The following is a 26930-nucleotide window of genomic DNA, read 5'->3' on the forward strand; positions in this document are numbered from 1 at the left end:
GTGATATCACTTCCTTTTATTAAAATGGGAAATGTTTAGAAAATAATAGTAGTACAGTAAGGTGCAAATTACACTTTTTTTTTTTTTGCTTTGCGAAAGTGGTGCCATCCTTTTGTCAGCGATGTTAACCAGAGGTACACAGACTAACCCCAATAGTTTCATCCCTGTTCAAATACTGCAAGTATCACATTTACAGCATGATGCATTGAGCGTAAGACAAGAGGAAGATTGGAGTGAACAAAGGCAATCATTGTAAGTCTTGTCTTCAAGTTTATGTTGACCATATTGTACAATATGTATAATCAGTAATGTTTCCTTTTAAGCAAGCAAAACAAATACTGGTGTGATGAATGATGATCACTAAACCTCATCTAATCTAACAACCAAAGGTTGATGCTCAGTTGCTACATCACACAAGAGGAGATGAATTTAAAGCCTTGCTGCATACTCTTAACTCTGGAGATGCTTCACATAACAGCAGCATATCATATGTACATATTTATAAGGAACCTCACAGGGGTTTCTACTTAAGGCTGCCTGCTGGAAAAAAAATCAAAGAAACTCGTCGACGGTAACATCGCCGGCACTAGTTCTGTACATTCTGCACTTCTCCACCTAAAATCAACTAACTCTTGTGGAAATAAGACAGCGGAAACACTGTTAAACATTTAACAGAGAATGTCACGTAATCATTAAACAACTGCTTGGATAGTAACGCTACCTTAAGGCCAGAGGAAAGCTTCCAAAGTGGAATAGCACTGCTTTAGAATTAACAAATAATACAGTATATCCAATATATATATAATTTATAAGTTAGTGTAAAGAGGGCAGCATGATACGCTCCTGGCTCCCGCAGTTGTGCAGTGGAGCGGCGTGACATCCGAGGACCTACACCGCACCACGTCGGGGCCCGAGGTGATTGGAACAGTTTTAGTCAGGGGCAAGCGGCCACGATACGCCGCCGTTGTCGTCCGCGTCGCCATCGTCTTCCCTTTTACGAGGTCTCCAGCGCGTCGAGCACTTTCATAATCTGCTGTTTAATCACCTTGGTGGCATCTCCGGCGTTGGGAATTAGATATCTGAGACGAGGGAAACACAAGGAACTGTCATGAGAGTCGGCAGAGAGCAGACCCCAACCAAGACTGGATTGTTAAAGTTTGCGGCTTGTGTGCAGGCGGAGCGACGCAACCAACGCGACTGAAGCGGGCCATCGCGAAAAAATTACAGTTGGCGACTCGCGCCAACAAACCAAGCGATTGAGCACCATACATTAATAACTGATGCTACAAAAAACCGTGACCCTGCATCGGGTTTTGCGGCTCCACTTACAGTATACTGCACTGCATGATTTTTTTTTATTGAACCATAAAAACATGGCGCATATTTTCTAGGAAGAAGATTGCCACAAAGAGAGCAAACGGGCAAGAATAAAGCTAGAACGTGGATATTTTGAGAGGCTCTTGGCAATGATCGAGCACCCCATACATTTCGGTGAGAAACTAAATTGGCTGGTATTAACTCTTTAATAATCAGCACAAAAAAAAAAAAAAAAAAAAACCTGCCGAAATGTTTTAATGACAAATTTCGGACTCGGCATCAGCCTCCAAAAAATCCATATGGATCGGGCCCTACTCTTCCCGCTTTGTTTTCAAGCCACATGTACATAATGAAAGAATGAATGAATGAATGAATGAATAAATAAATACACACACACATATACTGTACTAGTACGGCTTAGTGTATGTGTCATACTAGTATTTACTACATTTCTTCATCAAAATGACTGCTGTAAACTAAGGTGACTAAAACAATAATTCTTTCTTTTTTAAAAAAAAAGTCACCGTTCCACCGCAGAGATCTCCACTCCAGCGGTCGAGTTGTTGCTGCCAAACTTGAAAGTGATGAGCTCCGGGTGCTTCTTTTTGGACGTGATCTTCACCACGGAGCTGAGCGCTTGCCTGGACTGGATGTAAGCAAAGCCCTTCCTGGCGGCGATCTCGCGCAAGCAGTACATGTGCGTCGCTGTGACCAGCAAGTGGCTACAATCCACCACAACAGACAAAAGACTCACATAAGGAAAACCAGCACTATATTGAATAAAAACATCATGAAAAAAAAAAAAAAAAGGAAAGTACTAAACGTCTTTCCTTGGCTCACCTGGGGAACATGTGGCCGGTCTCCTTCACCTCATTGCACGGGATGTGATGCTTCACGTCAGGCTTGTTGATCCACGTCTGAACGTTGACAATCTCCTTCCGGTCGTCGTCCGACATGGACGAACTGTCGATCTCATCTAACGTTTGCAAAAGGGACCCATCAATAAAAAGGCTCCTCACAACTGATGACGAAAGAAGACGACCGCCACGCATCCACCTGTGTCGTATTCCTCTTCGTCGCCGATACTGAAAACGGGCTTCACCCCGCGGTAAGGTTTGCCCACGCGGTCGCTGCTGCTCACGTGCCTGGAGAGAGAAAACGATTTAGCGGGAAGAATGCCGAGACAGTAACACTCCTGTGGAAAAAAGGCCCACTTCATCCATTCTACACAAATGGCGATGGCAGATGAAGACCTCCAAGCTGCAGAAAAAAGGAAAAGCTTGACATGAAGAGTTAAGAATGGAGGAGGCTCATCCGAATCAAATTTACCAATAGTTCTATTTTCTTGACAACACAAGCTGTTCAATTGGTGTGCATTTCGAACATCTCCTAGGGTCAAACATTTGCATTGACATATCATTTTAGAATAGAACGTTGTCATTCGAGCAAAAAAATAATAATCACGACAGACAACGGGGACTGACAAAGCTGCCAATTGTCAATTAATCACCTGAGCTACGGGAAGGTGAGCGACATTAGCGCAGATTCTCAGATCACATCGAGAATAATACATACAATATGAAGATAGTTAATTAATTGAATGAGTTATTTAATGAAGTTACTTTGCCTCAAAATTCTATTCAGGAAATTTAGTCCAGTCGTCAATCTTAGTGAACTCATTCACTGCCTTGGTTGTCGAAATTCAGCAGCTGGAATCCAACCGTTTACCGCCACTGACGTATATGTTCGTCAAGTGTGTTTTTCAAAGGGCAGGGTGAAATTCGTAAACCGCTGCAAATGAGTGACAGATCCCTGTAGATGGCGGCGTTGCATCGCTTTAGTTTTGAGATCAGCACAGTTTTTGAATAGCAGATCAAGATTAGGCACCGAATCTCGGCCTGTCACGTTGATTATGAGGGAGAGAAATGCCAACACGTTGGAAGTCGGACAAGTGTAGGCACCTCATATTCAAAAAGAGCATGCATACTAGATGGTTTAAACTGTGTCGCGGTATGTTGTGGAATGTGCGTCGCCATCGATGTTCAACTCGAGCCATATGGTGAGTGACATTTCATAGTTGTTTATCTGCAAGTTATTTTGCCATCCAAAGCCATTTCACTGACTTTTTTGTTTGTTTGTTTTATAGTTTAAGGTGCAGTGAAAACAACCAAAGTTCTACTGCTAGAGAAGTCTAAAACCAACTTTTATTTCCTGGTGAAAGAAGAAATTCTGGTCTTTCTTTTGGTAGATTTGATCAATTTTGTCTCCAATTTCTAGTTTGGGAGACCTGGAGGAGGGAAAGAAGAGTGGAATGGAAAGACAGACTATTACTGCCCCCCAAAAAAGTGAAGCGGTCTTTTATCTTCTATGTGACATTCCCAGAAAAAGGTGATGAAAGCTGAAGTGAGAATGAATCAATGCCTAAAAAAAAAAAAAAAAAATGCATGTTGTTAGTGAAAGCATGACGACTAAATAGAGAGCCATGAATGCTAATACAGAGTAGCATGCGTTAATGTGACACAGGTGCCAATTCTTCAGAGCATGTCACAGCCAGTTGCTGGCATGCTGGTGACAAAAGAGCTTAGTGCTCGTAGCGAGCGCTTACCTATCAGGAATCACCTTCTCTGGCCAGGGCAGATTGAAAGATATTCTAGCGTGAAATAAGGTACAAGGTACGGTGAATATAAATTGTTTTGGGGGGACAGGAGTGAGCAACACTGACAAAAGGTCAAGGTCACGTCTATACAGATAATTCTAAAGTCGATAGTTTCCAAGCTCCCTGGTGGAAAAGATCTGTGGCCAACAAGAAAGGGATTAATGCTTAAAAATATTACATTAGATGAAAAAAAATACACAAATTAAGATAAAAAAAAAAAAAAGATACAAAACAAAAATGACAAAAAAATATTACATAAGGATTAAAAGAATATTAAACAAAATGTTAGATGAAAGCAAACACAACAAACCTAATAGAAAATATTAGAACAAATATAAAAATAAGATAAACAGAAAATAAATTTGGGCAGCAAAAGCAGCTGAAAAATAGACAAATATTAGTAAAAAAAAAAAAAAGGGATTTCTTACCTGTCCACAGGGGTGGACGTGTTCTCAATAAAGCTGATCATCTTCTCTTTTACATTCACTGACTTGGACTTGAGGGCAAAAGTCATTTTGTTGACCAATGACTTGACACCTTTGCCGTCACTAAGAGACTCCCCCTGAATGGGCACGCAAGAGAACAAGAGACGTGTTCACTTCCAAATACAGTTTTAGGCCAACGATCCCCACCCTGGAAAAAAAATTGCAGCGCAGCGTACGTCTGCTGAGCTGAGGCTGCTGTGAGATCCTGACGTGCTGACAATCCAGTGGATGTACGACGAGTCCAAGCCCTCCACGTTCATGTCCACCAGGTGCTGCTGTAGAGCTGAAATCATTTTCCAGAACAGTGAAATACTGCTGTCATTTTTGTCCACCATTACATTATGTGGCGACTTGTCCATGTGGACCACTCACCCATGAAGCCCCCCTTGGCGATGCTGACGTACTCCTTGTTTTTCTAAAACACAAAGAACTTAGTCAGTATACAACGAGTGTGTACATTAACCTGCCTTTTTCCGAGTCGCTCACCTGCAGGAAGTGGGCCAGCACCATGTTCATGTACATGTCCTCCTCCTCTCTGCCGCTGCCCATGAAGCACAGGTGCTCTCCGCTGGCAACCGAGCCCGACTCCAGGGATTGCTTCTGAGCCTCCAGGAGGGACTTGACCGACAGGGCGAACTCAGACGGGTTCTGGAGCATCTGTGCCGGATCGCATTCATTGACTAATTGAGAATTGTGTGTAAACAAGCGGGCGGGTCGCTCGTGGGTGTCAGAATGTAAGTATTACTGACAAACCAGTATGGTTACCAGTAGCACCAACTCACCAGGTCTGAGTCCAGATGGAAGGCTGTGGACAGATGACCGGCATTGTACTGCTCAGCCGGCCGGCAGTCCACCACAAAGAAGCGAACCCCATCCTGAGGAGAGAAGACGGTGGAGGGGGGCGACGTTAGCCTTTATTCTCTTGCATTTAAAAAACGGTCGGGAACTCAGCGACCTGCTGATGCTGGTTGGCCTGCAGGATTTCCGGGACGGACACGGGGAGGCAAAGCGCCTGACTCAGGTCGATGTCCTCCTCCTTCAGAGCCACGAGGCTGCTACCGAACAGGTTTTGGTTCATCTGGAAAGCGAGAAAACGGCGTCAGCGGTCAACGTCAGAGCGAGATGCGGTAGATGATCGCCAAGGAGAGGAAGTCCAACCTTCCTGAGAGACAGAGGGGTCTTGCTCTGGTAGTACTGGGCCAGGGAAAATAAATCCTCAATGTCCTCAGCCTCAAGTAGAGAAGGAGATTCTTCCAGCATTTCTGTGAGACACAAAGTCATTATTTAATTTTTTTTTTTTTTTTTAATAATATGATGGCTTACATGCAGCTGAGTCGAGCTACAGCCGACCAAATAAAAAAAATACCTAAAATGAAATTGACGAAATCCCTCCAGGGACTGAGGACCTCCATTGAAGTGAGGGGAGATGCTTCATTTAGACAAGCCATAGCCTTGTCTAATGAAAAAGTGCTTTGCCGCCATCTTGTGGCATGGATAGTCAATTTGATTTTTTTGCCAACTGATTTTGAGCCAATTTGATTTTTTGCGGGGGTAGGAGTCAATCATTTACCATTTTGCGTAATGTTAACCCAAAACAGAAGTGAACAACTCAAGTATGAAGACGGAGGATCATACTTACTGATGATGTCATCTTTGCTGTCTCCTTCTCTGTCAAGGATGGTCTCTCTACAGGTTGAATCAACAAAACCAAAATAAGTAAAAAGTCCAATTTACTCCCGCGGGAAAAACTTACTTGGCATTGACGAGGATGATGAGCATGAGAAAAAAAATGAGGAACGGGTCCGCCTGCTGGAGGTAGCAGTCCCACAGAGCCTGGGTGACGTCAGGCGGGCAGTGGCTAGAGAACAGGCTGCCCATCTGTGGAGGAAGGCAAGAGGCGTTCGGGGATTTTGATGCCACAGTTAAATTCCCGAAAGAATCAGGCAGGCATTCGTGGAATTCCAACAAACCCAGTTGATGGCATATGAGTCAGGCGTGATCTTTTTGGTATCCAAGAAGGAGCAGAGTTCAGGCTCATGGTATTGCAGGAGCAGTCTGTATAGGTGGAATGGGCGGCCCTTGGGCACACACTCCCTGAAAAAAAAGAAAAGAATGCTCACAATTTTAAAAAAAATAAATAAATAAAATAAAAATAAAAAAATCATATAGGAGTTGTTGTCAGAATCAATTAATCATTCTAGGGCTGAACCTTTTTTAAATATAATCTAATTACGATATTTATCCGCTCAGTGTTATGATTTTAAATGTGATTATTATTTAACACATTTTGATTGCATCATTATTTCAGGACAGCTGTTTCGTATTAGAAAACGTTTGAGAACCATTGTTTGAGTGGAATGCAAAGTGAAAAATATGACAATATCTTGCATTCCGTACAATAATATTAGTTATGAATAATACCTATGCCTCTTATTTGTGAACACTTAGGCCTACTACGTAACTGTATTTTAATGTGGTCATTATGGCGGTACTTTTGAGTGCTTAATATTTTTGGAGTGGTATTCTAGGGCAGGGTTGGTCAACTGAGTGGCCCCTTGATTATTTTTTGAAAAAATTATATATTATATTCTGGGATTTTCTATTAACAAACCCAACCTATTTAAAAAATGTGGCGAAAAATTCAATACTCACGAGAAATGGGGAAATAAATCCAGGAAAAATAAAAATATCATCACCCTCCTAAAATAATGTCTTTTTTTCAGAAACCACAAAAAATTGAACCAAATACTGATTATATCTATTAATAATTTCATTTCAGGGGTAGAAACGATTGATCTGTATAACTAAAGGCATAAACGATTTTAGCAGGTGTGGCGAGCAACCTGAGATGTTCAAAATATGACTTGCGCCATTATTTTAAGAGGGTGGCGATGAAAAATTATTGGAGGGGGAAAAAAAAAAGAAAAACCTCTGCAAATATGTTAATCTGCGGGTGCAGAACTGCAAATATGCAGGGGTCAACAGTAGTTTTTAGTAGTACTATCATCAAACACCACCAGATGGCAGATGTCTCATTTGTGCCTACTATTAGTCTTATATTGCCCTTTACTAAAAGGTTAGTAAGCCTTACATTTTTTTTGTGAATTTGGGATGACATGCAGGACAAACATAGCACCTCAATATTAAAATTGAAGTAAGTTCATTTTTGCATTTCTTGTTCAGCAGTTTTGTGCCGCACTTGAATGGCAATTTCTATGCACTGAAAAAAAAAAATTACAGTACGTGGTATTTTTGTTGTTTGCTTCAAACCCACTGTTGTCGGGTTAGGATAGTGGATCTATTTTGCATGCATTGAAAAGTGAATTATCAAAAACGAACTATACTACGAGCACGTATGCACATATTTTGTCCATATTTTAAAATCCAGCAGGTTAGGAAGTGCGTAGCCCGATGCGCCCCCCCCCCCCCCAATAGCACTGATGAAAAATTGTGGCCCGTTCCAGCATTAAAGTTGCTCATCCATGATTTTGTATCTAGGGAGTAGAGTAGTTGGACAGCACACCCACCGGGGTATGTGCTTGTTCATAATGGCGTAGAAGCAGTTGTAGAGGTCGCTGCGGGCTAGCCGAAGCACCAGCAACGGCTTGAGAAGGTGCGGCCAGCTCACGTCCGAAGTGAAGCTGATGTTGCGCGACTTGCAGTAGAAGGTGACCACCGCCTCCACGTCGGACACCATGTCGCTCCGCTCCTCCTCGGAAACTTGCAGCTGCTCTGAATGTGGGGACCCGCCAAAAAAAGTTACAAATGCTCTCGGCCTCGCATTGGGAATATCATGTGACCAAACGCAGATATTGGGTCAGCGGATTTGATGGCATGATGATTTGAACACCAAATGGGGTGATTGTATTCAAACCAGTGATGTGCATTTCCTCACCAATCAGCTGCTGACTGCGACTGTGAATGAGCGTCTGTTCTGGTAAATCAAGGACACCATCCCATGGTGCGAGAGAGTCTCCTTTACCTGATACGTTGAGCGCAATCTGGCGACACACAACAACAAGCCGTTGATGTTCAACTTGTGGCATTTAAACCTTTATTTTCAGTCAATTGTACCTTCCACATCTTTCCTCTCTGTTGAGCTGAAGTCTCCTGAACGTGGACAACGCCTTTGTCCATCTCCATGTCGGAACCACCCGAGTCCAGAGCTTCAGCTAGATCCTGGTCCCTGAGGGTATTAAAAATACCATTCATTCTTATCTATAAAACATTTTTGCTCTTGTTTTCGAGTCAGCGTTTTGAGTCATTTCAGCTACTCCGACCGCCGGCTGTCACTTGGCCCATATACGCTCTCCGACTCCCCAACGGCTGTAATATGTCCCCCCTACATTATGCCAATGCCCGAATGTTGACATTATGTCATTAATTGGAGAAAAAGAATCAGGCAGCAGTGGACTTTTTTTTTTTTTTTTCACAAATGGTGATGGGAGCTTGGAGTATTAAAGTGCCAATCACAAATAATTAGTCATTATAATGGTGCCTTGTGTTAATAGTAGGGGTGTGCATCCCTCCACAAAGACGATTCGATACGGTTTTCAATACGTGGGCTGTGAAACGATTCAAGCACGGTTCGATTTGAAAGTGGAACGATTTGATTCGGGTCGACTCATTGGGATTACTATTCGATACGGCTCAAATCGAGAGGCTATGATACAGTTACCCTTTTGTTGTCATTTTACATGCAAGTAGCCTACTGTAAATGTGCCATTTGCTCGTGTGTGGCGCTACACGTCAACATCAACACTGAATTTCTTTTCTATTATTAAACCAGCTCCAAACCCAAGTACAGTCGTGTTCTGTGTTCTGATGAAATTACTGTTATTGGATTTTTAACTGTAATTATGGGCAGATTTAGCTAACAAGTTAAAAACTGCCAAACAAATCCTGCGAGTGACTACAGTGGCGACCCCTGATCGGACAAGCCGTGAGAATTTCAATTATCAATTAGATTCTAAATTATTGCGTGTGTTAGGATTGCAACAGGTGGCAAAAAAATCATATGAAACGATGCTTCCCATTATAACATGACATTCCATTCATTCCGAGGGGATGATGCTGATCTCTTGTCTTTTCTGACTCCATACGACTCGGTCAAGCATAGAAACGAGGTATTGTGTCAGATATCCCGTTTATTTTAGCAGGTCAAGCTGGCAAACAAAACAAGCTATTGTTGAAACTTGCGTTCCGATTTGGTTATGCTTGAGGGGAACAAATCGTAGCTGGTCTCGTTAGTCTTCTTAGCGAGCTAGCCTGCTATCCAGATCAGCTGACCAAGCAACAGAGATGTCCCCAAAGAGGCATTTTCTTCAAAAGCTCCACAAAATACACGAATTAGTCGTCGTGGGGTTGACTCGGAACATGCTGGTTAAGGGAAAAATGTTAATTAGCTGGCCGAAACCAGGAATACATGTATGAGTACAGAACAGGAAACAAATGTGACAAAAGCAATCGACGCAGTGGATAAACTACACAAACTCATCGTCGATTGAGTACGGATGACCCGCAGTGGATAATTTGAGTCTGACAGGAGGAGATTGGGAGGTGTCGCTTCAAGTAAAAGACAAAAAGCAGAGTGTCTCACCAACTGCCCTGGAGCGCTTCCTCCACCGCATCCGCCATTATTGTGTTGTCGAGACACGTCAAGTGCCAACAAGTATCGCGAGAGTTTGTCGCTGGCTCATGGGTGGGACTAACAAGATGATTTGGGCTTTGTTTTGTTTTGTTTTTTAATTTTCTGTTTTATGGAATATGTTTTTTCCTGTACTGTATTTCAGAATACTTTTTCCGTTTTGGGGCTTTTTTTCTGAGATGAAAAATACATTCCCAAAAACTGAAATAAAATCTAAAAAAACTGAATAAAAAAATATTCTGAAATAAGTAGTTAACCTTTATGGTTTTATGCATTTGTTTTTCCTATGTATGCAAAGCAAGCTGTAGCTATTTAATAACGTATTTTCGTAGAGTATGATATATTTCATGTGGCTGCATTTAGGATTGCACAGTACCAAAGTGATTTGAGTGCCAAAGTTATACAATAAACTTTTTAACTGATTATTATGCAAATGTCTATTAATATTCAATCTTTAATATTGAAACAACACACAAGTCTTGTGGACAAGTGGATCTACACTGCAATACATAAAAATGTTTTATCCTATCAAGCACATACTCCTTAAAAAATGGTGCAGAGAAAGCATGCCAACAGTCTATCCAGGAATCATCACTTTATTAGGATTCAAATTGTATTTCACTTTGGTCACCATACATATCACTGAAGAATGTCAGAATTTGTCATTCAAAATCAAAGTGGCCGTCTCAAAATGTTTACATCAATTCCTATAAGAAATGTGTACCTGTCTGTAAAATGAGAAACAATGATAAAGAAAAAAAAAGGCTCAGGCAATGAGTTTAAAGGGACCACACACACGCAGGTGAAAATGAAATAAAACAAATTTTCTTGTCAAAAAAAGTAAAATTAATTGTACAACTGAGATTGTGTTAGCTATGCAAGTGCGATAAAAAGGAGGCGTTTGGGTCAGTCTGATAGCCAAGATTCTCCTAGTGTTGAAACAAACACCGCAGCGTCGCATTTACATTATAAAGTGAACATGCTGCACAAAAACGTAGAAAAAGAAGAAAAAAAAAAAAAACAGCCAATGCAACATTTAACAATAAACATACAACCAAAACAAAAAGACGACTCTGCTTCCGAATCAACCACAACATACAGGCCCTTAATCCATGAATTAACCCCATCATTACAAACACAGACATTACACATTTGGCTATAAAGTTTTAATCTCCAATTTGGAACATAAATGGAACAAAACACTTTGACAGTTGAACTAGCTCTCACAGTATTGACTGTCGACTCAGATGACCAGTCACAAGTCCCCTTTTCTTTATCATAGTAATTGTCATTTGGACAAGGGTATAAGACCATTCCTGTGTGTGACACATTGTAGGAAAAAAAACCTAAGCATTCCAGACCCTTTTTCAAATACAACAAACACGATGCTGTACACATTTCCAGGAGGGCTCTTCATTGTTATATATATTTTTTTTATACATCATAATCCAGCACTTCCCCCCCCCCCCATTGCTCAAACAAATCAATGCAAAGTTGAACACAGTTACGGTTGGAACATGAGCACACAGGAGTTACAGCGTTGGGGGCTTGAGGCCGTACTTCCTGGCGACCTCCGTCTGGGCGTACGCGGCGTCGCACAGCGAGTACAAGTGCGCCATCTCCATCTCCGACTTGGCCAGGTTGATGGCTTTGTTGAACATCTCTATCGCTTTGTCCAGATTGCCCCTGAAAGGAAGTTACCCTCTGGTTATTTTACATCAAGAAATGGTTGGATTAACACCCCCCCCCAAAAAAAAATTCCTACAGTCAGATGGGTCCCCTCACCTTTGAACTTCGATTGTTCCCATTGTTTCGTAGGCAAAGTCACATTTGTTGTCAATCTCGATGGCTTTGCTGATGAGGTCCAGACCCAAGTCCAGGTCTTGCTTCCACTGGAGCTGTAATAATCTGTACAAAATAGGGATCAAGATTTATAGCACACTTTGCACCCTTTTTAGAGCCTCGCTGAAATCCGATCAGTCAGCAGACATAAAAAGTCCTAGTTCCTCTGTTTTGAGATTGCATTGTGCATTGAAAGAAATTACTTTAGATGAATGCGCAAATGTTCAAGAGTATTTCTTAGTTTTGTGGGAGAAGAGAGTCTTCACAAAATAGATGTCTTGGAGCATTCTTGAGAGTTGGCATTCTTTTGTTATTTTGAAATTAAAGCAATTAACCTCACATGAGTCATCTTTTTGAGAGACATTCATTGAAAGTACAGTGTTAGAGAAAAAAGATGAAATCTTGGAAGGCATTTAGGCTGCTTTCGCAATCACTCTGGCTTGGGTCAAGTGATGTGGAAGAGTTATTTTAGTGCTGTCAAGCGATTAGAATTTTTAAACTAATTAATCGCAAAATTTTACAGAATTGATCGCGATTAATCGTATTTTTCAACTACTATTTTTTACGAAGCTTGGAACCAATATTTATTTGCGTAAAATCTTGGAATTAATGTGTTCTAATAGCTTTCTTTGATCATTGAATACGATTCATTTCCTGTAAAATAAAACAGTTGAAAGATACACCAATGACGAACAACTAATATGGTATTTGAATTTGGCTTTGCAAAATGTGCTAATTATTTTGGATTTCTCCAATGACCTATCGAGCAACGTTTTAAAGTAAAACTACGTAAAAGTCCATCTTTGCAACAGCGACTCCCCTTTAAGTTTGGCTGCACAGTGGGCAGAGGCCAGCTGCTACAGGAAGTAAATGGAACTGAGTTAACTGAATCTCCATAGTTAATGCCTTAACTTTGACAGCCCTAGTTTATTTACTACACCATCAGCACTATTGCCACCCGGAACGACATGATGGTGAAAAGCTCTATTGGATCTCATGATGTGCAGGTGCACCCGATGTAAGCATAAACAGTAAATCCTCAGTTGTCAGTCTTACCCTTTGTGGACGTATGTAGTGGCGTTGTCTGGTTCCAGTTCGATACACTTGTCGTACATCTCGTCTGCTTTTCCAAACTGTTGCTGATCGGTCAAAGCCTAAGAAAGTTGACGCGAAAACGTTCACGTTTTCATATGACGCAGAGAATAAATCTGAGTTCATACCTGAGCGTAGAGTGCATAGCCCTCAGCACACTTTGGGAACCTTCTAATAACGTCCTCAAAGCCATCCATGGCTATCTGGACTTGTGATGGGTTGTTGCCGGTGTACGCTTGTCTGTACTGGAGGACACGGGAGTAGCTTTTCATACAAAGACATTAGCTCAAACGCGTGACTAATGGTCATTCAAACTCACCAGAGCAAAGCATTTCTGCGCCTGGGCGAGAGCAGAGTCGGGCCTGAGCAGGATGCACTCGTCAAAGTCCCCCACGGCTTCGTCCACCTGGTCCAGCAGGATCTTCAGCTGAGCAAAATAGCCACAAATAATACTCACTCCTGGAAAAGCTTTCATTCGACTACAGCGGTGTGCTGAATCGCCTTACAAGTAAAGAAAATATGATAAGCGTTTGAGCATTTATTTGATACACTCGATACCCGCTTTAAGATTGAACAAGTAGGCCAACAGCAGCACCAAAAGTGGAAAACAACGTTCCCAACTACGCACAGTTGCTCGACAAGCGTGCCCTTGTCCTTCTACGAGTGGGCTGGATTGTCGTATTTATGAGGACAAAGAGCATACGAGTACATGAACCTTAAGCTGGATATCGAGGATATGGAATAGATGCTGAAAGGGCTTCCCATAGCGTCGCTCCAACTGAACCCGTACCTGCCCCCTGTGGTGGTACACGTCGGGGTTGCGCGTGTCGATGTCCGCCGCCGTGTTGAAGTCTTGCGTGGAGAGCATGGGCTGCTGCTGCTGCATGTACATGCTCCCGCGCTTGATGAGAGCGTTGGCTCGCAGCTGCGGACAACAACAAAACAGATGGAGATGAGCCCCAATACGAGGAAGCATTTTCAAGAAAACGTAACTTGTTGCTGGAACACAGGGGGTGCTATAGTCCAAAACTTGGGGGTTCCCCAAAACTTTACTACAAAAAAATAAATATACATATATAGACACATATATATATATATATATATATATATATACACACACACACACACATATAAGAAAGTCAGATTGTTTGTGTTGCACACTCATTCAGCAGCTCCAGAGCTAACAGCAGACGTACCTTGACATTGGCCTCCTGCATGTTGATGACGCGGTCCAAGTCGGGCTGAGCGGCGGTGGCGTTGCCGATCAGCAGGTAGAAGGTGGCGCGCAGCAGCAGCGCCTCGGCCGTGTAGCGGCCCTCCGAGTCCACCTCCTTGGTGCACTCGCTGATTATCTTGTCGTAGTTCTCCTCCTCCATGAAATGCTTGGCCTTTAGGTAGCCCGAGCTGAGGAGGTGGAACAGACCCATTATTGTGTGGTATACAAATAAAGAGTATTAAGCTGAATTTCAGCAATTTTAGGGGGAGAGACAATTAGCAAGCTCGTTGAATCTGTTGCTTGTTGCCATTAGCTCAAGAAAGAACAACTCATCTTCCCTCGTACCTCGCCGTGACCTCGGAGGCCTCGCCCTCATTGTCCTTGTCCTCATCCTTTTTCTCGCCTTTTTGCAGCGGCTGCGAGATGATGTCATCGGTGAAGGAACCGAAGTAAGACTTGATGAACTGGGGAGACGGCATCATCGGCTCACGGTTCTAGAACAGAAAGAAAATGGTTACTTTCCCTTTATACAAGTTCATTTTGCTAAGCAGATGCTTATGTCCGACCACTAGGTGTCAGGATTTCTCTCTGTTCACATAGCAGAATTCTAACCCAAATTTTTGATACAATGATTGACCCGTCTTTATAGTTGCATACATCACCTGCACCATTAAAATGTTTTATGATGCCAACAGTTTGGCCATGAAACGAATTCATTTACATGTTACAATGTTCCATGTTTTGAAAAGAGAACAATTTCGAAGTGATTGGCAAACAAAGAATTTCAATGAAATGTGTGAAAGTACGTACCTTGTATTTGTCTTTGGCCTTCTCCTTCCCCAGCTGCTTAAGCACCTTGTCTGCCAGCAACATGCTCTGCTGGTTCTGGAAGGCCTCCAGGATACACACAGCGGTGACATCTGATGGTAGTAAGGCCACACAACAACCATGAACGTCACGCAATCCTCCATCTTACATACGGTGAACCCGTGTCACTCTCACAAAACTTTTTCCCCCACCGTTTTACCTCTCTCACACCCTTTAAAAATGTTTTAAAGAAATGTAAATGTGTTTAGAGTATTATTTTTCAAGAAATGGGCGAGAACCCGTGAAAAAAGAGGGACTGAAAGGAAGACCTGCTAGCACAGTTCTCCAAATAAGAGGCAAAGTGTGCTTGCTTTGAGCGGTTTTGTCACTCTCGCTTGAATTTTACTGGAGAACTGACAAATAAAAACACTGCAGATTTAAACATTGCATATTTAAACTCAGAAATGTTCAACCAAAACATACACCGTAGTTACTCTAACTATTCTGCTAGCTTAATAGCTCAACACACGCGGAGCAGCAACACGTTATTAACGCTTACTGCATCGACTGACTTTTTCCTGTGTTGAATTTGAAATGCCCTACGGTATCTGAATGCTCCTCCTGTTACGACGAACGCGAGAGACGTCATCGTTTGATGTCATTCTCCTGTTCTGATGCCAACGGCTTTAACCAGCGAACACGACACTGACGAAAACGTAGCCGGTCCTCCTCACCTTCCAGGCATTCCTTCTTGTTGTCCAGCTTCTCCAGAGCTTTGGCCCTCCTGAAAAGAGCCTTGACATAGCGCGGGTTGAGCTTCACTGCCTGTGAGCAGTCCTGCACCACCTCGGTCCATTTCATCTGTGGGAAAAGCAAGCCATTTGTCGTGAAACGTGCCTCAAAAATTCTTTGGTACTTTTATGTCTTTTTTTTTTTTATTTTTTTTTTTTATTTATTTATTTTTTTTTTTAATGGTGTCACCTAGGCATTTGCGGGGATTAGATGACCATTTTCCATTGAACACAATCTATTTTCTAAATTATATGATGCCGAGCAGCCAGGGCACGTGGTGTTTCGTTGTCAAAAAAGTTCAATTTCTTGTTCTATGGTTATCGTCACATTTGTCCTGGTATACTGTGATGGCGCAAGGCATGGGCCGATTACTGGTAAAACAGTTTACCGTGGTTTTAAAAAGTCAAGGTTTTTAATAACCGCTGATAATGTCACTGGTAATGAGCTCTGTTCTTTTTTTGAGGAGACTTCTCAGCAGCGCACAATATGATTGGCTGCTGAATAAACGAGCCGACACTTTGAAGTTAATTGCCTCCAATTAACTTTTTTCCTCCTTTCTCGGAAAGCAGAAAGGGGAGGGCTGAGCAGTTATGCACGGAGGTGGAGAAGGGCGGCAGAGGGTGAACATTTTTGACTGGCAAAGTGGCGTGAATGTATTTGCAAATACGGGGTATGCGCGTGTGCAAATCAATACCCCGTGGCTTCATGGGAAATGATGCCAAGTTTAAACATTTTGCCTACCTTTTAGCAATACGTTCAAACTTATTTGCAAACTCATGGGATGAAAAAAACGGTGCCAGCGTTTGCTAGTTAGCCCCAAGGACAACATGTATAGCCCATGTGTCTGTTCTAAAAATAGCTCACCGGTGACACTGTGACTTTCTAAGAAGAATTTAAACTAAAATTGTTGCTATTTTTGGGATTATTTAAATGATCAGAATCTAATATTGGCCCATGCCTAGTCTCCACATGCATCAGAGACAGACTAAAGCGCCCTTTGAGAGTTTAGTTGTGTGTGTGGCGCCAACCTGCTGCTCATAGGCCGCCGCTCTGTTTTGGTAGAACGTTGACAGGTCGCTTTTTTGCTCGGTGGGGCAGAGCGAGATGGCCTCGGTATAACATTGGATGGCATTGTCGTACTTGGCTGCCTTGAAGTATTTGTTGCCTTTGTTCTTTGCTGCTTGTGCCCGATCCAAAGGACTCTAAAGGGGAGATAAACACAGGAGCAGGTGGCATTTCAGTTTGACTTTAACAGCCACAATGCACTGAACCACTGAAATATTCGCGGTTCGGCATTCCCAAATTCGTTTTTTTTTTTTCTCCAAAACCTATCATCTCTTATTTGCTGAAAATCTTATCTGGCCCTTCTCTGTTTTAAGAGCTTTCCCTCAATCTTGTAGCATCTATGCACAGTTACAAACCACATTTCAGGGTAGCGGCAATTAGTCGCAGACGTTTGCTACTTAAGGCAGGGCTTGGTTCTTATCCCCTTGAAAATAGCAGGGGCTCACTGTCTGGACAGAAAACAATGACAAACAGGAATTAACTCATACTGAGAAATCGTTAATGTATTAACTCAAAAGCTGGCACAGACACACTGGTATGTCAAGTAAAATACTGCATTTGGATAAGGCTACCTACTTGAAATGGATTTACATAGCATAAACACCAACAATAAGATTTGAGGAGCAACAATTAATCAATAAATTGACAACCAATCGATTATCAACTGAAATTGACAACTAATTTAGAAATTGATTCATCATATAAAGCCATTCTTTTTTTTAAAAAAAATCTCTGAATCCTCTGAATATTGGTCTGTAAACAGTAAATCTTTCATTTCTGTAGCTCTCCATGAAAGCAGACAAATAATCTTTGTGTTTAATCACAATAAGTCATTTGCAAACTTCTGCTTTTACTTTGGAAAATAATGATCACAATTTTGATTACTTTTTGACATGTTTCGGACCAAACCAGGAACTGACTATATTGAAAACGAATTTATGGAAAAATAGTCTGTTGCATCTGTTACGAAAATATTGGTTACTTTCAGCCAAAGTAAGAACAACCTGCAAATGACATAGTGAAACCTGAAGCAGGATCAGAAGTGTATATCAAACTAGTAGTCCTTCATGTTAATCAGTAACCAAGATGTAGCTCTCACTTTAAAAAAAAATAATAATCTGGGGAAAAAGATTTTGCAATAATCTTTCATGCACAGTAACATTTCATCCAATTAATCAATGGAATACTCGATTTAAAAATCAATTCTGAAAATATTTGATAGTGGCAGCCTTTATAAAGATGTACAGTATTGGCACCAATAGTGATAGTTATTCGTATGCGCGTATATCAATTACTAATAGCACTAGTCACACGCATCTGACAAAAGGAGCAGTTTGCATCACTAGTAACATGCAGTTGTCCTAGAATGTCACAAGTAACTCTACTTCTGTTGAGAGGACAGGTTAGACCCTAGGTTAGTTAGCTCCTAGCATTAGCACATTAGCGCATTCCCATTGATTTAATAGAGTAGATAAGACCGAGTGCGCGTGGCCTCCCAAGCCGGAGAGTAGCTGTCACTGGCAGCCTGGTGCCCTTGGGTCCCGCGTCACCTCCGCGGCAATGACGCACCCGCGGCCGGAGATGCCGCCAAGAAGGCCCGCGGCGATGCCAAATGAAAACGCCGTCAGGTTAATTCGCCGAGCGGTACCATGTTGTCCAGTCCCTGGTTGGCTCGCGAGGCGCTGTCTTGGCCCTGCTCCGGACTGGCGCTGCCTTCTGGTGTTATCCGCTCGCCGCTGCCTTTCCCCGGCCGTCCCTTTGCCCTGCTGCGGTTCCACAGGTACACGGCTCCCACCCCGAGCACGATGGGAGCGCCGACCAGCAGAGCCAGCTGCCAACGAGGGAGGCCAGTGCCGGACTGCGGCTCGACTGGCTTGGAGGCAGCCATGATGAGCAACCCAAGTTCGGCTCGCGAGCTAGCTTGTTAGCAAGCAGCTCTGCGCAAGTCGTCGTCTTCTTCGCGTGCTTCGCACAACGTGAGGAATCATGGGATGGGAGCTGATGGGAGCTGTAGTTTTTGGTATTGTCATTTATATGCCAAGCGTACTTCCTTGCAATTCAGGCCAATCGCAGTGCTTCTTTTTTGTTTGGTTAGCTCAGATAGTGTGAAGATGTTTTTTTTAGATAAAAACGTACAGAGATATAAATGGCTATAATTGGTATATACGTTATCCCTTTGGTTAAAATCTAAAAGTGTTTTGCAAGACATTTTGACCTTTAAACAAAGTTTGGCATTTCATCAGCGCCAAACTTGAAACCCTGATTTGAAACTACCGGCTTGAAACTCCAATTTCTAATTTTAACTCTGATTTTTAACTCATTCAGTGCCAAAACGTGTTTCTATATCACAGTCCAACCAGTCAACCCTAGGAACCTTTTTTCCATTTGTTTTAAACGTTAGGGTAAAAGAGGGTCTGAAAATGTCTAGCACTTAATTTAAAAACCCTATAAATAAATACAGGTTCAAAACCCTATATTGAAACACAAATCATACTTTGTGCCCCCAAATAAAAAGACACTGCAGCTGAATAAAAACGGGGCCTTTTTAACAAGATGACAAACTTAAGAGTCTGGTTAAATGATAGGTATTCCTCAATGTTACTTGAGGCACTGTTGTATTTCATTTAATTATTTGCACTTCACTTTTGCCATATGGTTGTTTTTCCTTCTTGCAAGAATATTACATCATATTTAATCATATCCAAATCTTGTAAATATATCTGTACAGTATCTCAATAATTTTAGCTCTATTTTAGCTAAATACAATATTGAAGCCTGTCGCGGTTCACTGTAGCTGACTTTGACGACTGGCCAGCATCGGTCACAGGGCGAGGACAAATGGCCGTGGGCAAAAAAACATTGAGTGGCATACAGACATAGCAGGGCTCAGCTCCCAAATGGAACAGAATGTAGTTGGCAAAGACTAACACACACACAAACATAATGCGAACCTATAAACGAAAAAAAATCAGATGCTCTTTGGGTTAAAGTAGTCAGCCAATTGAATATTAGGGGTGGGCAAAGAATCACATGCAAACCTTTTACGTCATTGAATCAGGGCCTGTTGGACATATACATTATTAGCATTACATTATTAGCAGTACAGTAAAGTAGCAAAAAATGAAGAGTTTCACAAGTGCTTCTGATGTGGGTTTTTTTGTCAAGACTGTTTTTGTGGGAACCAACCACTACTGGAGTTTTTTTTTAAAGAATTCTTTAGGTTTAAAAAAAATGCATTTCGTGATGGGCATCAATTACATGCGGATTTTTGCTATTTGCTGGCCAGCCGGGTTCCTACACCGCATGAATATTCCCACTGTATTCCCATTATTTCACACAACTTCCTGTTAATTTCCATTAATATATGTTCATTTCCATTGAACGTTTAATTTGTTGCTTTTTAAATTAAGTGAATGAAATGGAAATTTCATGGACTTTTGCAACACATGAGTACACATACACACACAGAAGTGTTATGAGCTGATGTTTTGTTGTCCTACATACCAGAACCACGGAGCACTCCATAATTATTGACATGTTTGATGCACTCATGGAAAGTATGGGCACAGTTTGGAGGTGCCCTGGGGGGACTTGCTGACTGGAATGGAATGAAAAGGCGTCCAAAAACAAAACACTCCCATTCTCAGTCTCTCCACAGTGAAAACTCTCCTCCAGCCACGGTAAATAGATTAAAAGGGATTGCGCCGGGTTATTTCAGGATGTCCCGGGAATAGTCAGTCAGGCGCACAGTCACGCAGTCAAGTCAGTCACTCAGGCGTTCAGTCAGTCAGGATTTCAGTGCCACAGCATCGCACTGTTGTGAGCTGTCATGTCGTTGAGGCTCCTGCCCGCCATCATCATGGACGACGAGGACGATGACGGCAACTTTACCAAGTGGATGAGCAGCTACTGGGGACACGGACCTGAAGGATGTGGTGGAGGTGGAGGTGGTGGAGGACACTCGCGTGAAAGGAAGCGAAGTTTTCGGAGACCCGCCAAGACACGAGCTGATAGACGAGCATCGCTTCCCACTGTTGTAAGAATGAAATATTGGTTTATGCATCCATGCGCACCATGCCCAAGGTGTAGGGTAATCTTGGCTTCAAACCCTGCTGTGGACCCCTAACCCTGCCTTAAAACCTTATTTTGAAAATTTAACCCTAGTTTGAAACCCCAACCCAGGTGTGAAAGCCTAATTTGATAACCTAACCCTTGTTTCAGATATTTGAAACCTAAGTTTGAAACCCAGCTTTGAACCCCTTACCCTGACTTGAATCCTATTCTGAAATCTTAACCCAGGACTAAAACAGTAGTTTGAAACACTAACATAGGTTTGAAACCCTGCTTTGACCCCTTCATCTTGTTTGGAACCCCAAATAACTTTAAGTTGTAAGACCATTTTAGCAACATTGACTCTAATTAAGATGTTAGGATCAGATTATTGCTGTTGTGTAAATGTTCAGTGCTTCCATTCTTAGGAAGGATTTAGCCACAACAAGCTTCTCACATTTAAAGCTATAAGGACAAATATTACACAAGAGTCTGCTAAATCCACATGCATGTGGCAGACATAGTTAACAGGATCATTGATGGACTGGCTAATGAATTGATTTTTCTGTCACTGGGATTACTGGAGTGTTCTTTTGACACTGAAATTGACAGCATGCTGTAAACTACCAGCTAGGCATTCCCTCAAACTAAACTCTCAGTGTTGAGGGAATGGCTAGCTGTCAGTAAAACACATCCATCATCTATGAGCAGTAGCCTACAGCAACACTTGTTTTGCATTGTCAATTTCTCCCACTGACATTTGATTTGTAATCTACATGGCACCATACAGCTGGGCAAACACCGGCTGGCATTAGCATTTCTTAAAGTAGCGCTGATGTTAGCAAGCAGGCTAGCTATTGTGTTTTGCTAAATTACTTAAAGGCAACACAACCAAACCAGTCTGTCTGTCCCTGTCGTCATTCCTATACCATCAAGCAGTTTTGCGAGCTTCTCTGTACGACTACCTGTGGATTAATGTAGTTTCTTCTTTTTTTTTTCAAGAAAAAGAAATTGGGGGGTATATCTGGTAGCACAACCCTAAGCATCTCATCATTTTGTCTTTGAGTATTTTAACAAAACATAAGGGCTAGCCTGCTAGCTAAAGTCACCGCTACACTTTGTATCCTTTTCAGTGTCAAAAGAGCAATATCTGTGCCATTAATCGGGGAAATTGAAAGGTCATCAATTAGCAAATTCCTCAATGTTCATGCTGTATGTATGAATTGCCACCACGTCTATTTTTGAATCAGCTAAAAAACAGAAGAGAGTTTCTGCTGATGAGGTATGTACAAAGGTTTGAAAATAGGAGTCTGAAGTGTTTACAGTGCAGTGAGCGCATGTCCAACTGAGAAAGGTTCATTTGCCGGGAGTCTCTCAATCAAATTAACTATATGTCTGTATTTTTTAATCAATTTATTAATTATTAATTTTTTTAATTTTTTTTTTTTTACGTACACTTCACACAATCAAACTACGGTTGTAGAGAAGAAGGCTACAATAATCATTCAAGCAATTTATCTTGTTTTCTCAACTTCTGCGCCTTGGTCAAATGACATAAAAGGTTTTGTTAACCTGGGCTTAAATTGACCAGTTGGCGCATTGACTTAACCACTGCACAATGATTATATCTTAAAGTGGACTAATTGCTAATTGCGTGTTTTGACATTAATGACATTATCAGGAAATCATCAGGTCAAGTCTATCAAAAAAAAAAAAAAAGCATAAGTGCTACCCCATTTGAAAATGAACCGCACAACCAAAGTCGGCAGGGAACAACTGAAAAAAATACCACTGTCCTCATCGATTGACCCTTTCATGCACGAATTATGATTTGATGATATGATTTACATTATAAAGATTTTTTTAAGATGAATTAATACAGGTGAAAGCAACTTTTAATCAATGTTGACTCAGCTATCATCACCTGAAATGAAATGGTTTATAAATGGATTCTCCTTCTTCACAGTCCCAACTTGACGCCATGAAGCTCAACCGGTTGCACGCGGCCACCATAGCGCCCGCGTCGAGCCACGCCAAGAGCCGAGAGGAGAAGGGGGAGGTCAGACCTCACCAGAGGGCTCGGCGGACATCCTCAGACGACAACGGACGTGCCAAGTCGGCCGTCTCGGAGATCCGTATCGGCACCATCCCAGAGCTGACTGAAACCTTCCAAAAGAGACTTTGTCTTCAAGATAAATGCAACCTGTCTCTGGTGAGCTGCACTTCAGATTTTGAAAGACGTCTTAACCCAGACTTGAGAACTTCATCCTTGTTTGAAAGCCGACTTGGAAATTATAACACTGTCTTGAGACCCCAATCAACTCAAATTTCAAACCCTAATTTGAAACCTTACTTTGAACCTCTAACTTTGGTTTGAAACCCTAATTTGAAACCCGAAAGCTGGTTTGAAACCTTGATGAAATTAAAGTCAGTATTAGGTATTCAAATGATGGTTTTAAGCCATAGTTAGGGTTTCAAAATAGGGTTTAGGGTTTCAATGTAAGGTTTCAAGATAGGGTACCGTCTCAAATCCAGGTTATGATGTCCAACAAAGGTTAGGTTTTCAAATTAGAGTCGCAGGACTGGGTTAAGGTTTCAAACTAGGGTTAGAGTTATACATTAGGGTTTCAAACCAGGATTCATTTTTCAAACCAATGTAAGGGTTTAAAATTAGAGCTTCAGACCAGTGATACATTTTCAAAGTAACATTTCAAACCAAGTTAGGGTTTCAAAGTAGGATTTCAAGTCAAGGTTAGGGCTTCAAATTTGTGTTTCAAGACAAAGTTAGGGTTTTAAAGTTGAACGCTCAAGACAGGGTTAGGGGGTTTAAAAAGGTTTCCAAGTAGTGGTAGGGTTTCAAAGTATTATTAGAAGTCGGAGTTGGGGTTTTCAAAGTTGTGTTTTGTTTTTCAGAAGGACGATACCAAGTTGTGTCTTCTGTGTCATGACAACATGTACAAAAGTAGCAGTGGGCTTCAAGAGCTGCCGTGTGCACACACCTTCCACAAGGAGGTAAAGCTTGCAAATACTACTCACAAAGGCATTCCAAGTCGAAACCCTAACCATTGTTTGAAACAGTAATCCATCCATCATTTGATACCTTACTTGTTGTAAACTTTAACTATGCCTGTAAACCCTAACACTTATTTTAAACCCTAATCAAATGCAATGTATAAATATGATTATTTTTAACCCTTGTTTTAAACTCTGGCTTGAAACCCTACTTTGAAACTCTAACCCTGAGTTAAAACCCTAACCTGCTGTTTGAAACCTTAACCCTGATGTGAGACCCTATCCCTGTCTTGATACATCAATTTCAAACCCTACCATATATTCCTTCTAAAATGGATGTTGCAAAAGGAGGTCTTCATCCATGCCAAAGCTCTTGCCGTGCCTTTCCTCCAAGCATATGAGTGCTGCATAGCATGCATGATGTCACCCGTTATGAAAACAATTCCACTCACTAGTCTGCTTCGGGACGGAAGGCCGCTCGCAGCTCTTGCAGTGGCAGCGAGACAGCGGCGGGCTGCCTGGCCAGGAGACTCCTGAGCGACAGGAGAAGGTCAGCGGATGAGGTCGGCGCCGTCACCGTGGAAAAACAACAACAGCAGCAGCAGCAGCAGTACACGTTCCGACGGCAGCTTTCCCTACGCAGGCACCGCTAAACGTTCGCCTGAACTCGACAGTGTATCTTTTTCAGTGGCGGGCCTATCACGTCGAAATTATAGAAAGTATCCAAAATGCAATAGAGCAGCACACAACTGTGCCCAGTACATCAACTGCCTGGAGTAGTTTACAATCAATATTTAAAGCGGAAGTCAACAAAAACATATTTTTGACCTGCTTTCTGAAGCTGAGCCGTGATTGGTCATTACCTGAGCCCTGAGCAGTTGTGATGTCATTTTCAGTCGACAGAAGTGACAAAATGGCCGCCCCCAGAGATGGCTAAAAACGAGTGGATTAACTCTTATTCCACAAACGCAATATTAATCAGAATGTGGTGTTCCAACTAGTGGCCTGCATAGAACAATTCTTGAAAAAAATATGATTGGGTTGACTTCCCCTTTTTAACAAATAATGTGACAAAACAGACAAAATGTAAGTAAAATAGTAAAAGTACATAATTCTCACCAGTGATGCTGATTATTAAATGGACTGATTGTACAGATTGCTACAGGTGTGTTTAGCTAGTCAGAAAAATGCTAATGTCAGCCTGGCCCAGTAAGAGTGAATTTGAAATGTGATTGGTTAAAAAAAAATGCTATTGCTAACACAGTCTACACACATACTAGCAGCACAGCCAAGAGAAACACTTTGAAATGAAGAGTATAGACTGTTTGGAATACACTGGTACAACTTCATGTCACAAATATTGGAATTGAATCCATGACTGCCTGCCACTCTGTATATTTGTACAGTTCATTTTCGCTTTGATGAAATCTTTTGCTTGTAAATTGTCTGTGCAAATGTATGCTCCCATTTGGTTTGCCCCCTTAATCAATGTTTGAGTGCTGTGAAAATGAAGAACAAAAAAGTCAGTATAAAAAAACAGTATGTAGTGACGCCTCAAAAATTGTCACATCATCTTAGATTTGAGCCCAGAAACTTTTGCTGCAGGCAGGGCATGCAGGCTAACCACATGCTCCACTGTGCTGACAACTATGTTACTTTCACGATTAATAACGATGAATGAATGTTTTCGCAATGTGTTTCAGTGCATGGAGCAGTGGCTGTGGAAGAAACAAACATGTCCCACGTGTCGTGTCATGGTGTCCATGCCCAAGCCCCTCTACTGGTCCTGGTCCGGCCTCAAAGTCCCGTAACGGTCTCCCCGTTTTGTAACGCCTGCATGCTCACTTGCTCCACGACTCTACCGTCCCTCTGCATGGACTCCTCCCTGCCTTCATAAAGATATTACAGTGAACCCTCACATTTTGGCGAATTAATTATTTCTTCTTTTTGGAGGGGGTAGATCTATGTTCTGCTATTTGTTGAAAAACCCACCTATTTTCTCTTTGTTTGTTCATACTAAAGCTAAACAGATTAAAACAGACTTCAAGATAAAGTCTTGTGGTTGTTTTGATCACTCAAAGCATAATTTTCTTTTTCTTTTTACGTTGGCAATTAACAGCTTCAAACCGCTTTTTTGAAGGATTGTTCATCACCTGCCAAACTGCTGCTTGTCTTGAAGAGTGTTGAGTTCACTGCCACTATACAGTGCTCATATGTACATTTTTTGCCCACTGATTAAAGCAAAAAATCGCCCAAATGCCGTATCTCAAGGCAACAATGTATGTTCAACTCCTGGGAGGAGCTTAATTTAGTCAAGCCATAGCCTCGTCTAATAGAAAAAACTGCTTGGCTGGCATGTTGTGGCAGCTGTGGACAAGTACAACCTTTTTGGCTGGGTATTACTTACTTGCAGATTTGTTTATATTGGCGACAAGGCTTGGTCTGTTTCATTTTAAAGTTCATTTCTTGAATAAAAAGGAACAATTCGGATATACTTCATGTACTGGTAAGGGTATGAAGTGATGAAGTGGAATGTGTATTTGGCATGTACCAGGGCTGTGTTCAGAATCACTCCCTATATGTTGTGAATTTGCCAATTGGCATTAAGTGTAGTAGACTTTTGAGTGAATATATGGTTCACTATATAAAAATTCCAAGTGCTGAATATTTTGGGGTAGTGAATGATTCCCAACACATTGCAGGAGGGACAACTATCAGTATATTATATTATTATTTCAAAATAATGGTTTCTGTGTATTCTTGTTATATATGTAATTGATTGATTGATTTTTTAAAAATAAATTCGATTTGATTCCTAATGATCGCCTTATTAGTCTTAGCAATATTTCCCCCATTCATTCCTGAACAGGTGTCACCTTCAGGAACTCCTCGTTTTTGTGTGAACTATCCCGCCCCATACGTGGACTAAATAACCCTACGCGCCAACTA

At 41.7% G+C, this 26930-nt stretch overlaps 3 protein-coding genes across 6 annotated transcripts; 1 reads left to right on the forward strand and 2 right to left on the reverse strand.

Moving 5' to 3' along the window:
- Position 1: 1 nt before the first annotated feature.
- Positions 2-10147, reverse strand: tbc1d23 (TBC1 domain family, member 23). 2 transcript variants are annotated; one of them, XM_086048183.1, is made up of 19 exons: positions 10058-10147; positions 8533-8644; positions 8354-8459; positions 7986-8190; positions 6429-6552; positions 6212-6336; positions 6098-6144; positions 5617-5720; positions 5414-5536; positions 5241-5333; positions 4945-5115; positions 4831-4873; positions 4635-4741; positions 4402-4535; positions 3923-3967; positions 2374-2462; positions 2158-2293; positions 1842-2039; positions 2-1079 (listed from the first exon to the last, which is right to left on the reverse strand). In XM_086048183.1, exons 1-19 carry the CDS (start codon positions 10093-10095, stop codon positions 995-997), a joined length of 2085 nt encoding a protein of 694 aa, XP_085904309.1. In that variant the 5' UTR covers positions 10096-10147; the 3' UTR covers positions 2-994. The 2 variants fall into 2 exon arrangements, with proteins under 2 accessions (XP_085904309.1, XP_085904310.1); XM_086048184.1 differs by lacking the exon at positions 3923-3967.
- Positions 10148-10685: 538 nt separating this feature from the next.
- Positions 10686-18917, reverse strand: tomm70 (translocase of outer mitochondrial membrane 70). The gene is made up of 12 exons (XM_086047431.1): positions 18568-18917; positions 16883-17056; positions 15797-15923; positions 15066-15175; positions 14601-14749; positions 14236-14443; positions 13830-13964; positions 13359-13466; positions 13168-13284; positions 13004-13101; positions 11891-12013; positions 10686-11791 (listed from the first exon to the last, which is right to left on the reverse strand). Exons 1-12 carry the CDS (start codon positions 18805-18807, stop codon positions 11638-11640), a joined length of 1743 nt encoding a protein of 580 aa, XP_085903557.1. The 5' UTR covers positions 18808-18917; the 3' UTR covers positions 10686-11637.
- Positions 18918-20359: 1442 nt separating this feature from the next.
- On the forward strand, positions 20360-26034 carry lnp1 (leukemia NUP98 fusion partner 1). 3 transcript variants are annotated; one of them, XM_086047433.1, is made up of 5 exons: positions 20360-20955; positions 22936-23181; positions 23883-23981; positions 24455-24636; positions 25685-25787. In XM_086047433.1, the coding sequence occupies exons 1-4, from the start codon at positions 20749-20751 to the stop codon at positions 24632-24634; spliced, it is 732 nt and encodes a 243-aa protein (XP_085903559.1). In that variant the 5' UTR covers positions 20360-20748; the 3' UTR covers positions 24635-24636; positions 25685-25787. The 3 variants fall into 3 exon arrangements, with proteins under 3 accessions (XP_085903559.1, XP_085903558.1, XP_085903560.1); XM_086047432.1 differs by having other exon boundaries at positions 20361-20955; positions 24455-26034; XM_086047434.1 differs by lacking the exon at positions 24455-24636 and having other exon boundaries at positions 20367-20955; positions 25685-26034.
- The last annotated feature ends 896 nt before the right edge of the window (positions 26035-26930 follow it).

Source organism: Filicampus tigris, chromosome 12, assembly GCF_054856515.1.
Source record: "Filicampus tigris isolate MCC_2025a chromosome 12, RoL_Ftig_1.0, whole genome shotgun sequence".
Classification (NCBI taxonomy): domain Eukaryota; kingdom Metazoa; phylum Chordata; class Actinopteri; order Syngnathiformes; family Syngnathidae; genus Filicampus; species Filicampus tigris.